At 43.7% G+C, this 12,828-nt stretch overlaps 1 protein-coding gene across 9 annotated transcripts in view; it reads left to right on the top strand.

Annotated features, from left to right (window-relative positions):
- The window catches only part of UNKL (unk like zinc finger), a 129,464-nt gene that overhangs the window by 54,961 nt on the left and 61,675 nt on the right, over positions 1–12,828 (top strand). For 7 of the 9 annotated variants that reach the window (XM_043494035.1, XM_043494033.1, XM_043494031.1 and 4 more), the window contains 2 exons: positions 1,094–1,178; positions 12,018–12,172. The exons of the other annotated variants lie outside the window; for them this stretch is intronic. In XM_043494035.1, coding sequence (XP_043349970.1) covers positions 1,094–1,178; positions 12,018–12,172 — 240 coding nt within the window. The remainder of the gene's footprint in view (positions 1–1,093; positions 1,179–12,017; positions 12,173–12,828) is intronic. 9 annotated transcript variants of the gene reach the window in all.

Raw genomic sequence — 12,828 nt, 5'->3', positions numbered from 1 at the left:
TGGGTGCCTCCTACACCCCAACCTCGCCTTCCTCCACCTCACAGCGTGGATGCTGCGTGGTTGAACCCGGAGGAGCAGGCCTGCTCTAATGAGGCCCAGCAAGTCCTCCTGGAAAGCAGGAAGCCTTCCACCAGATCAATTTACCTGGCCAAGTGGTTGAGGTTCTCCCACTGGGTGTCTGAGTGTAGCATCTCTCCATCGTGCTCTTCCTTACAATCTATTTTAGATTACCTGCTTCATTTTAAGAACCAGGGGCTGGCCCTCTCTTCCAGATACAGTGGCAGAGGACATTCAGTGTTGATAAATGTAAAGTAATGCATGTTGGAAAACATAATCCCAATGATACATGCATACAAAATGAGTTGTTACCACTATGGAAAGAGATCTTGGAGTCATTGTGGATAGTTCTCTGAAAACGTCTGCTCAGTGTGCAGCAGCAGTCCAAAAAAGTTTACAGTGTTAGGAACCATTGGGAAAGGGATGGATTTATAAAACAGAAAATATCATCATGCCCCAATATAAATCGATCATACACCCACACTTTGAATACTGTGTGCAGTGTTTCCCCATCTCCAAAAAGATTATTAGACTTGGAAGGAGTACAGAGAAGGGAAGTAAAAGTGATTAAGGATATGGAATAGATTTCATACAAACAGAGATTAAAAAACTTGGGACTGGTCATCTTAGAAAAGAAGGGTCTAAAGGGACTAAATGATTAAAGGGATCATAGAACTTCCCAAAAATAATTCCTAGAGCTTCTCTTTTAGAAAAACATCCAATCTTGATTTAAGAATTGTCAGTGATGGAAAATCCACCACGACTCTTGGTAAATTGTTCCAATGTTTATTTACCCTCACTGTTAAAAAATTATGCATTGATTTTTGTCTCGTTTCAACTTCCAGCCATTGGATTGTGTTATACCTTTCTTTGCTAGAACTAAGAGCCAACTGTTAAATATTTGTTCCCCAGATAGGTACTGATACACTGTAATCATGTCATCCCTTAACTTTCTCTTTGTTAAACTGAATAGATTGAGCTCTTATGCTGTTAGCACCCAGATAATTTTAAAGTTATTCACTTTCTATATTTTTAGATTTACAAATCTACAAAGTGCAATGACATCCGCCAAACAGGTTACTGCCCGCGGGGTCCATTTTGTGCATTTGCACATGTTGAAAGTGAGTATGAGAACGGTTCTTTTGTAACAATGTTAATAAAATTCTCACGATCATGTAGTAGAGAATGTTTGTTTTTATTTCACTTTAAAAAAAAAAAAAGAAAGAAATGTTTTATCCTGTTCTGTTACCTTGCATCTATGATTTCATCACTACTTTGCATCAAACTCCTCGTGGCAACAGTGGATGTGGAAAATGCATTACTTCTGAAATGGACTGTACCTATTGTTTATTTAGGCCCCAGCAAACACTTATGTAGATATTCTACTTTAAGCATGTAAATAGCCCCATCAATTTCAATAGGACTACTAACATGTTTAAAAGTATTAGAGCGATAAGGTGAATGAGGTAATATCTTTTATTGGACAAGCTTCTTACCTCACTCACCTGTCTCTCTAATATCCTGGAACCGACATGACTATAACAACATATTTAAAGGTGAGTATGTGTATAAGTATTTGCAGGACCTGGTGCTTTAGTAACCTGCAGAGAGGTGCCATGGACAAGTGACGCTTCCCTTACTCTCTCCCATCCTCAGCATTTCTAGGCTGTTGTAGCCAAGAAGCAGGAAAGAGGCACATCTTTTTAAATCTCCTACCTTCTGTTTTCACATATATGAAAAAGATGAATACATTGAAGAGGTGTGATACTTTAGCAGTCATAAAGTTCCTAGAAATGCTGTAGCCCTACATTCCAATTGATAAGTAAATTTACTAAGTATTTCCTCTGTGAACAAAACAGCAGAAACCTATTTTTCAGGGTCAAATGCTGTTGATGGGAACTGCATCTGTTTCAGGGAAGGAGGAAACAAAGCACAGTGCACCAGAGACAGAAATTGGGACTTTATATTGACTTCAGTAAGAACAGGATCAGGCCTAATCCCCTACCTTCACTCACACTATCCAATGACGCAGAAAGGGTGGTGATTTGTGTGTTACTCCTGAGGGAATTCTGCACCAAAAAATTAAATTCTGGGCCAAAAAAATAAAAATTCCATGCACTATATTTTAAAATTCTGCAAAGTCTGCATATTTTATGTCAATAAATAAATATGGAGGCCCCAAGCGTGACAATGGGAGCACTAGCTGCAAGGAGGTGAGAAATCACCCTGCAGTCCCTTACCCCCCTGGGACATGAACTCAGCTATGAAGCTGCTCCTGACCCTGACACAGTGCAAGGATTGGGCTGCCCCACAAACACCACGGGGCTCTGCCCCTCCATGCCAGGCACACCAAGATAGCAGGTGAGAAGGGCAGAGTCTTGCATGCAAGCCCAGCCATGGTCCCCGATCCAGGTGTGGGATTGGCTAAGCCTGCTTGCCCAACTGTGGGGGGATCTAGGTACTTGCTGAGAGAGTTCAGGGTGTGGCAATCTGGGTATGAGATGCTCAGTGAGGGGTCCAGCTGCGGGGGGATCTGGATGCACAGGGGCTGGTGGGGGGGGGAGATTCTGGGTTTAGGGGGAAATGGGACTCTGCAGGGGGTCCAGCTGAAGGTGTTTGGGGCTCAGCAAAGGGTGTCTAGTTTTGGGGGGGATGGGGCTTAGTAAGGGGATCTGGGTGTGGAGGACTCAGTGGGGGGGTCTGGGTGCTGGGAGAGTGAGGTTGGGGTCTGGGTGCAGCTGGTTGGGGCTTGCTGGGGAGGGGGTCCGGGTGCGGGAGGCTTATCGGAGTGATCCAGGTGCTGGGGGGTTTGGGTGCAGGGGGCTCCTGATGCAGGGGGTGAAGCTTGGTGGTGTGGGGGTTCAGGTACAGGGGGGCTTGGTGGGGGTGGTCTGGGTATGGGTGGGTTCAGATGTACAGGGATTGGGTGGATGCGGGAGCGACCCCTCCCCCCACAGCTGAGGAACGATGATGGCAGGAAGTGGGAAGGGAGTGCGGAGCTTCCTGCAGCCGCGGGAGGTTTCTGGGACTTGGTCTGACCCAGCCATGGCCGTTCCTTACAAGGGAAGAGGAAGTCATCTCCCTCCCTGGCCGCAGCCCAGCTGAGATTATCAGCTGAGCCCAGTGCAGGGTAGGAGCCACTGTGGGTAGGAGCCACAGAATTACTTTTCTGCTGGGTGCCCGAAACAATGCGCCTGTGCAGCTGGGGAGGGACGTGTTACCACTTTTGTGGCTTCCCTTTGCTTCCTTGTCAGAACGTCATCCTTCTGCGGGGAAGCAAAGAAATATGCAAGGGACATGAATTCTGCATGCACACAGTGATACAGAATTCCCCCAGGAGTAGTGTGTGGAGCATGTGTGGTTCAGGCTCTTCATAAAAGACAAAAGACAGTGAGAAAATAGTGGCAACATAGGGAGGGGTATTCAGAACTAGGTCAGGACTTTACTTCCTTTCCTCCCATATCATCAAAATATTTGCAGCTGGGAGCCAGGTCAGGATTTACTGGGAGTAAAAAGAATGTAAAAGTTGACATCAAGTAGTGATAGGAAATTCAAGTGGCCCATTCTTTCTATATAGGTTCTTATGTCGCTCTTACCATTGTGGTTTCTCTGTCTCTCTCTGCCAGTAGCAACAGCCCTTATCTCAGTCCTGCAATCCTGACCTACCACCTCTCTTGCTCAAGTATGATCAATAGAAAAGAACCCCTCCATATTTCCAGTGGGAAAAAGAGAGAGGGGCTCCATAGCCTGGGACCCTATCTCATAAGAAAGGTGACAGGGAGAATCTTATCCCATGGCTCCTGTTTCTTTGGCCCCTAAGATCCTATATGCATCTCCCCTTATTTTGAGTGAGACCCTTGTTTCTCAGACCAGGCAATCCCTTTTTCCCCACTGTGCAGGGGAGGCACAAAGTCTCTTATGCCCACTCCCCTTCCCCATGGCTGTAAGGGAGAGAGATTCCTCTCATCTTTGGAGGTTCTTCAGAAGCAGCTGACTTTCTCTTCTCTTCATTTTTTGTGGAAGCTGGCAGGTTGGGTCCCTTTCACTATTCACTGGAACTGGGCTTCCACTGGTGTCATTGCTGCTACTCTGCTCCCTTTTAGGTCGCACCTATCAGCCTTCTCCCACTGATTGGGGCAGCCCACAACTCTTTCAACTGGCACAGTCCCCAAAGAGTCTTCTCTGTTAACAGGGGAGGGATTGAAACCCTGTCCCAAAGGGTGAAGAGCAGTGGGGAATTGCCAGCTGCCTCTGAAAAACTTAGCAGGGGAATGAGCCAGTCAGCTACTCCTAAAAACATTGGAAGGGAAGCCTGGGGCTTCTGTAGGACTCTAAAGTGCTCTGATTGTCAGTGTGTCAAAAATACGCACTTCCATTTGACTTCCTAGAAGATTGCACCCCTTCATGTTGGACCCAGACCTGGCCATAGCAACCCACACGTTCATGATCTCCAGAGTCTAATGTATCAGAGGGGTAGCCGTGTTAGTCTGGATCTGTAAAAGCAGCAGAGAGTTCTGTGGCACCTTATAGACTAACAGATGTATTGGATCCGACGAAGTGGGTATTCACCCACGAAAGCTTATGCTCCAATACCTCTGTTAGTCTATGCCACAGGACTCTTTGCTGCTTTTACAGAGTCTAATGCTGATTGTAGGAATGATGCCACACCTGAAAAAGCTCTGTTTGATTTAAAAAAAAAAAACACAAAAACCAGCAAATATGATTAGCAGCAGGTTGTCATGAGTGCATTACCTTGATACTCCATTCTACACTGGCTATTTGGTGAATAGAGAGCCCCTTTCAAAGGCTGTGTCCTAATATTCAGAGCCCTCTGTGGGATTGGCCCAAATTCTCTGAGAGATCGTCTTTTCCTTAGCAACCACCTCGTATAGTAGCTATGTCCCAGTGGAACAATGAAATCGTTGACCAACTAGGGGAGGCTGATGAATGCAGATGTCAGAACTTTTGCAGGAACTGGACCTAGACTATGGTACTCACTCCTTCAAGGAATTAGAATGCTACACAGTATTCCAAATGTAATACCAAACTCATTTCTGTGACTTTTTCTCCATAAGTACATAAAACATGAGCAAAAATGCCAATAAACTAATCACGCTAGTTCCCTTATAGGCTAGGAAGGAAGGGAGCGAGACTGTTTCTATTTTTAAAAACTTGGGAGGCACTCCAATCCTACTTTGATGGGGACTGTATAAGTATTTAAATAAATATGTTCATTTATGGGATTTGGGATTGATGTGCAGCTGCGTGTAAGGGGAATGAAGCTAACTGAACAAGGAGGTCTGGAGCAGTGACCTAGAAGGGAGCGTGAGGGTGGCAGTAATCAGAACTGCACTTCTGATGGGAGGGTGTGAGGGGCTGCTGGGCAGTATTTTCCCTCTAGACTTAATAGAGATGACAATGACTGTAACTGCCTCGTAAAGCAATCCAGAATGAGAACATAACCCCAAGGGAGAGTGGAAGTAAATAACATTAGATAAGTGCAGCATCTTGTCTTCACATCCATTTTTTGCAAATTCAGTCAGGCAGAGGATGAGCAGGGGGGCTACCTGAGTTCCTTCTGCAGAGTGCTGGCGCTTAGTCTGCAGTCTGTCTGCACAATGATAGTTATTACTCATCTCCCCTGTGTCTCCTTTGTTTTTTAATTGTCCCTTACTCCTGCACTTGATATGTAAGACAAAGGAAATATGTTGGATACAGCATTTGGACACAGAATACAAAGGCAGAATCATGCAGTAATTAAAACATAGGTACATCAGGTACAAAAATTACACCATGAGAAACAATCCTCAACTATGCTATCTCCCCTGAAGAGAGGTAATGGTGCTGAATTTACATGTCCCACTGTTCCATCTGTTCATTATCATGGCATGTATTCTTCTGCATGATGTCATAACTGTTAGTTGTCCTTGGCAGAAGGAAGGTTTGTGCAGGACAGTTTATTATGGCCCTTCAGAAATACAGTTGTGAACAGAGATGGAAAAATAAGAAACATTTTGAATAGAAAATTTTAGCTAAATCGGTGGAATTTCTTCAGGGGATGATCAGATTTTTTTTTTTCCTAGCCCTGTTTCTTTTTTTAATACCCAGTGTTCATGAATCAAGGGGTAAGGAATGTCAGTAAGCTTATTCAACCAAATATCTGTTGCTAATGCATTATTTTTCTAGAAAACCCACACAAACCTAAATGTCCAGATTTTTAATAAATACCATTTTAAAGAGTACTTTTATTTATATATTCCAAAGGGCAGTAAGTAATGAGTATCTAAATTAATGAAATCTGAAATGTTCAATAGAATACTGAAGTTGTCTTCAGAACACCAGGAAGTGATGTGCGTGTCCAGTTACTTAGAATTAATTTTTCTGGTATAAAAATTGACATTAAATAGTTAAAATGACCTCTTAAATGTCAATATTTTCTCAGTTTACTATATCCATTTAAGATAAGCAGTGGAAATTCCAGATTCTTCTTCGAGTAGTGTCCCTGTGGGTGCTTCATTGTGGGTGTGCATGTGTTCCTGCGCCTTTGATTGAAGATCTTTGGTAGCAGTGTCCATTTGGCCTGGACATGCTTTCTGTGTCTTTCATGCTCTGCCTCACGTCTAATTAATGCTGCACAGGTGAACTGCCTTCTCAATCCCCCCTGGCTAGAGACAGAGCGATTAGCAGTCCATTTGCTCATACTTTAGATCTTTAGAATTGTTTCTCAGATACTCTTAGTGTTTTTGTCAGTTTTTTCTTCTTAGTGTTATAGGGTTTCCATTAGTTTCTTTCCTGTTTTAAAGAAAAAGAAATGTTTTTATTTTATCTCTGTCCTCCCCCAGGGATTGCCCCCCAGTAGGGGGCATACCCAGCTTCCCCGGGTTTAAGAAGTGCCTCTCCTTCAGGGAGGCTATACCGGTTACAGACAGACATTCCCATTGTGTTTAGTGCCTCAGAGAGGCCCATATTCCATAAAAGTGTACTTTTTGCCAGCAGCTAAAAGCCAGATCCCGAAAAATCCAGGAATTAAAGTTAAAGCTACTCCTTATGGAGGGAGCTCTTCAACCTGTGCCTGACCGTGGCCTTGAATCTCCTTGACAGCATGAGCCATCACTAGAGTATTTTACTTCCAAAGAGGGGGAGCTGAGAAAGAGGTCTTCGGATTCCCCTCGCAAGATCTCCCAAAAGAGAGCTGTAAGGCCTCATACTGAATCCCAAACCAGCCAGACGAGAGTTTCGGTTTTCCAGGGACCTCATGGTATCTGAGACCCCAGAGTCCATTCTACTCAGTACCGGCGGTTCGGTACTGAGTGCATCTTGAAGCCCAGAATCACCACCAGCATTGAGGTGTTCAGCTCCTCTAATATCTAGCAGAGTCTCAGATAGTGACCAGGAGGATATCCTCTCTCAGCATTTGCCATGGTCCTTCTCGCTACCAACCAGGGCCTTCTCAGCTACTCCCTCACTCTGGGTTTCAGCCCCCATGATATGACCAACAGTGGGTTCCGCCACCCCTGCCCTTTCTACAATCCCAGTGGCAATACTAGGATCCATGGGCAGCCTACAGGCACCATGCTTCCCAAGCATTTAGTGTCACCCACTGGGAGTCTGAGATGCTCTCCTCCAACCTCTGTCTCCAGAATCTCAAAAGGAAACTGAGGATCAGGAAATCAAACTAGCAGAGGAGGCCACACTGCAAACCAGTATCTCCTCTTCTTTCCCAGACGAGGTGGCAGTGCCCCCTCCACTGTCCATAGCAGATGATTTCAAACTCTTTCAGGACCTTACAAAGAGGTTGGGGGAGACACTGCAGATCCCTCTCAAGGAGGTGAAGGACACCAACCGTAAGTTGTTGGACAAACTGCATATGCCCTCCTCTCAAAGATCACCCTCCCAATTAATGAAGCATGTTTGGATCCGGCTAAGGTCATATGGCAAACACCAGCCTCAGTCACACCAACATGCAAACTAGCCAACAAACATACTATGTCCCTTCCAAGGATACTGCATTCCTTTTTTCACACCCTCCACCTAATTCCGTCACTGTGGATGTGGTGAATTCTCATGGCCGCTAACATCACATGAAATCCACCCCCTTATGATAGAGACTGGAAGAGACTTGACTTATTTGGAAGGAAGGTGTACTCCTCAGCGACCTTGCAATTTAGAATTGCAAACTACCAGGCCTTAATGGCAAAATATGACCACATCAATTATGCCAAAAGACCACTTGCCAGAAGCACAATGAGAACAGTTTAGGCCATCATATATGGGGGCGGTTAGTGGTCAGAACAGCACTCCAGACTGCACTAGATACCACGGATACAGCGGCCCACTTGGTATCAACAGTGGTAGTGATGTCATGGGAGTTGTGGCTACACCTTTCAGGGCTGTCAAAAGAGGTACAGATGATGGCCGAGGATCTCCCTTTCAAAGGCTCCAAATTATTTGCAGATAAGACAGATGCATCACTCTATGCTCTCAAGGACTCCAGGGCCACACTTCGGTCATTGGGAATCTATACACCAGGTCAGAAAAAGACATTTAGTCCTTAGTCCTCCCACAAATCATGTCTGCCTCAGTACCTATCACAGCACTGCTATAAGCCACAGTGAAAAAAGTCACAATTTCAGAGGTGAAAACCATCAGTCCCTCAATCTCCCAACCTTCTACCTCAAAACCCCAGTTTTGACGCCTTGGTTGAGGCCCTGAGAGACCACTCCCTACAACATCAGCTGCAACTCATGAACCATTTGCATCACTTTGAATGCCGCCTTACTCTCTTCCTCCAAAATTGCGTCTTGGAGATGATCTCCAATGGATACTCTATCCATTTCAGGGACCCTTCTCACTAGAAACTGTTAAGACAGGAAATAGATCACCTGCTATGCCTGGGAGCCATAGAACCTATTCTGGCTCATCTCAGAGGCAAAAGCTTTTATTCATGGTATTTCCTGATCTTCCCTCTTCCCTCCCCCCCCCCCCAAAAAAAAGAAGGTTGGAGACTCATAGTGGATTTCAGAGCACTGAACAAATACGTGCAGGCACAAAAATTGAAGACTGTCACAATAGCAGCTATTATTCCATCTCTGGAACAGGAAGATTCATTCTTGGTCTTGACCACCAGTCAGAAATGCTTGTGCTCCTTTTCTTCCACCCATGAGAAATGCACTCACAAAAATCATGACAGACAACATAGTATGCATGTACTACATAAGTCATCAAGGGGGTGCTTTAGCACTTCCCTTGGCATGGAAGTGCTAAAGCTATGGAATTAGCGCATTCGGCATAATGTTTTAATACGTGCCGCCTACCTACTGGGAGTGCAACATACCACAGCAGTGTCAGTTGCAAGTTGTCACATGACCGCGAGCGGGAAATGAACTCAACGGTACTCCGCAGCAGAGTCTAACAATGGGGAACCCCAACAATAGACTTGTTCGCTATTTACTTGAACAGAAAATGCCCATGCTATTGCTCCAGAGATGGCCTCAGAAAACACTCATTAGGGGACATTCTCCTTCTCCTAGCAAAAAAAGGCCTACTATACACCTTTTCCCCATTTCCTCTGCTCCTGAAAGTCCTGATAAAAATAAAAAGAGAAAAAGCAAATCTTATACTGATTCGTCACACCTGGCTGAGACAGACATGGTACCCATACCTGTCTCAGCTTGTGACATGTCCACCAGTCCCTCTTCAACCCACTCCTTATCTCCTCTCACAGAACAAAGGGCAAACTCTCCATCCCAACCTATGAAAATTCTATCTTAAGGTGTGGCTCCTTCATGGTTCCAGCACATATAGAGCTGCTGCTGTAAAGAGGTGCAGGAAGTGCTACTACACAGTAGAAAATAGTCTGCCCAATGCACTTACCTGCAAAAGTGGACAAGGTTTCAGGTTTGGTGTAATTCCAAACAAATCACCCCAGTATTTTCTGTACTCACTGTAGTGTTGAACTACATACTAGTTCTAGAGAGCACAGGACTATCTGTCAGTATGCTCAAAGTACACCTGGTGACGATGACAGCTTTCCATCAAGTGATAGAGGGATACTTGGTTTTCGCCCACCCAAAAACTACAAAGAGATTCCTCAAGGACATGGTGAGCCTCTTTTGCCCACCCAGACACCCCACTCCAATGTGGGACCTAAATTTAGTTTTAAAGAGCCTAATTAGACTGTCCTTTGAACTTGCTTGTTTACATACCTGGTCAATGAAGACAGCATATTCTTAGTGACCATTACTTCAGCAAGGAGAATAGAGGAGACGGAGGCATTAATGGAACCCCCCCACACCCTCTTCACAGCATTCTTTGAAGACAAGGTCACTCATAGGCCACATTCAAAGTTCATTTCCCAGGTAGACTCATCTTTTCATGTAAATCAACTCGTTCACCTCCCCATCTTTTACTCAAAGCCTCAGTGTGACAACAGAGAGGCTGTACTATATATGCTAGATGTTAGGAGGGTCTTGGCCTTTTATTTGGACAGGACAAAGGCCTTTAGGAAATGTCCTAAGCACTTCCTATCCATTGTGGAAAGGTCAAAAAACACAATATCAGCCCAGAGACTCTCCAAATGAGTCTGCATTAATTGTTGCTATCATGCTCACAGTGTGTTACCTCCATCTGGGATCTGTACACATTCTATGAGATTGGTTTTCACCTCTGTTGCTTTCCTCAAGAATGTTCCTATCTTGGAAATCTGCAGACGGCAGAGACTTGGCTGTCTGCTTATACATTTGCAGAACACTATGTGGTTACTGGAGGCTCTGCTTCTGATGCTATCTTCAACTCCACAGTATCATCCATAAGAGACTTGACTCCAAAGTCCCACTCTCCCATCAAGGATACTGCTCGAGAGTCACCTACAGTGGAGCACCCATAGGGACACTACTCGAAGAAGAAGAGGAAGTTACTCACCTTGTGCAATAATGATGGTTCTTTGAGAAGTAAAAAGAAAAGGAGTACTTATGGCACCTTAGAGACTAACAAATTTATTTGAGCATAAGCTTTCATGAGCTACAGCTCACTTGCATCTGATGAAGTGAGCTGTAGCTCACGAAAGCTTATGCTCAAATAAATTTGTTAGTCTCTAAGGTGCAACAAGTACTCCTTTTCTTTTTGCGAATACAGACTAACACGGCTTCTACTCTGAAACCTGTCTTTGAGATGTGTATCCCAATGAGTGCTCCACAACCCACCCTCCTCCCCTCTACTTTGGAGTTCTCAATAAGGGCTGTATGGTAGAGAAGGTGATTTGACCAGGAGGGTGGTTTTCCCATGAGCGCTAATTAGTCTCGAGACAGAGCACAAGGGAGGGAGAGCGTATGTGCGGGCCAAATGGACACTGTTACCAAAGATGTCCACTGAAAGGTGCAGGGATGCTTGCACACCTAGCGTGGAGCACCCATATGGGGACACATTTCGAAGAACCATCATTATTGCACAAGGTGAGTAACCATCTTCTTTTGATGGAATGCTATAGATCACTCTACAGCCAGGTAGAGTGAAAAAAGCAGTAATTCAGTGTACAGTGTTGTGTTTATTTTAGCAACCCGGAGTCCTACAAATGTTGTCTTTTAAACACTATAGTATCTTAGATTCTTGAAAATACAGCAAAATCTGTAATAAGACTGTATATTCTTGGGATGCAGATCTTTTTTTGTTTCTGTGGATTTTTGTTGGACCACATAATGAGGAAAAGCCTTCTGAGTTACAAACGTATATTTGGTACTGTTTGTTAGTGGCCATAAATATATAAATATTACATTATACCATTTTCAAATTGACTTTGCTTTGTTTATATTATTATGCTTTCAGAAACAAAGTTTTTATTTGTGTAGTTAAATGTTTCCATATCAGAGGTGGTGGTGTTGTGTTTGGTTTTGGGTATGTAATTGTTGAATTCACACAGCTAAATACAAAACCTGTGTGTAATTTGTTGGGGATTCCTTCAACAGAGGACACCATGAATGTAGTCATACTGCAAACTGGTTGTCAATCAAAGCCAGGCGCTCATCTGTTTTCAGCAGACAGCATAGGAATTGCAAATGAATGGAGCAGCAGTCTTAACTCCACAAACAACATTACAAATAACAATGGGCAGTCTGGAAATGTAAGTGTAAATACTTCTGAAAAAGTTACTGCTAATGATCACTGTGCCAATATATAATTGTTTGTTTTATTTATCAAACATCTCTTTTTACTATATGTATATTACAACAAAAAAGAAGCACCTTACTTAGACATTAAAAAGTCAATAAAATTCAGCCCTCACATGTGGCAATAAAGGTTTTTAACTGGTTCTGAATACCTAGTGCAATGTCTGGCCTCTACCTGAGTACCCAATTTAATTTTGTATTGCCTCTGTTTTTTCCCTCTTTCTTTGTCGATGCAGTGGGGTGACTGTAGGTACTCAGGTACTACAGTGAAAAGTGTCTCATAAATACCTAAATAGAATTCCTTTAATCAGGGAACCCAACATTTGTTATGTAAACACAGGACACCATAAAGTTGGTTTCTCTTTAGGAAAGTTTTCATTTAAAGGAAGCTCCTGTCTGGCTACAGCTCTCCTTTTTATTGTTTTCTGTTAACCGGAAAATCAGATAAGAATTTGAATATAGAGCCATTATATATTTGGTAGTTAAGAGGCTCTCCAGTATCAGAGTAATGAGTACGATGTAAATTATCCTATTCTGTCAAATAGAGTTGAGGAGAAAAGGAGATGGAATTGATTATAGAGTCTTTATTCTCTACCATTTAGCCATACTT

The sequence above is a fragment of the Dermochelys coriacea genome, chromosome 10, assembly GCF_009764565.3.
Source record: "Dermochelys coriacea isolate rDerCor1 chromosome 10, rDerCor1.pri.v4, whole genome shotgun sequence".
NCBI lineage: Eukaryota > Metazoa > Chordata > Testudines > Dermochelyidae > Dermochelys > Dermochelys coriacea.
This window is presented reverse-complemented; position numbering and strand designations above follow the sequence as displayed.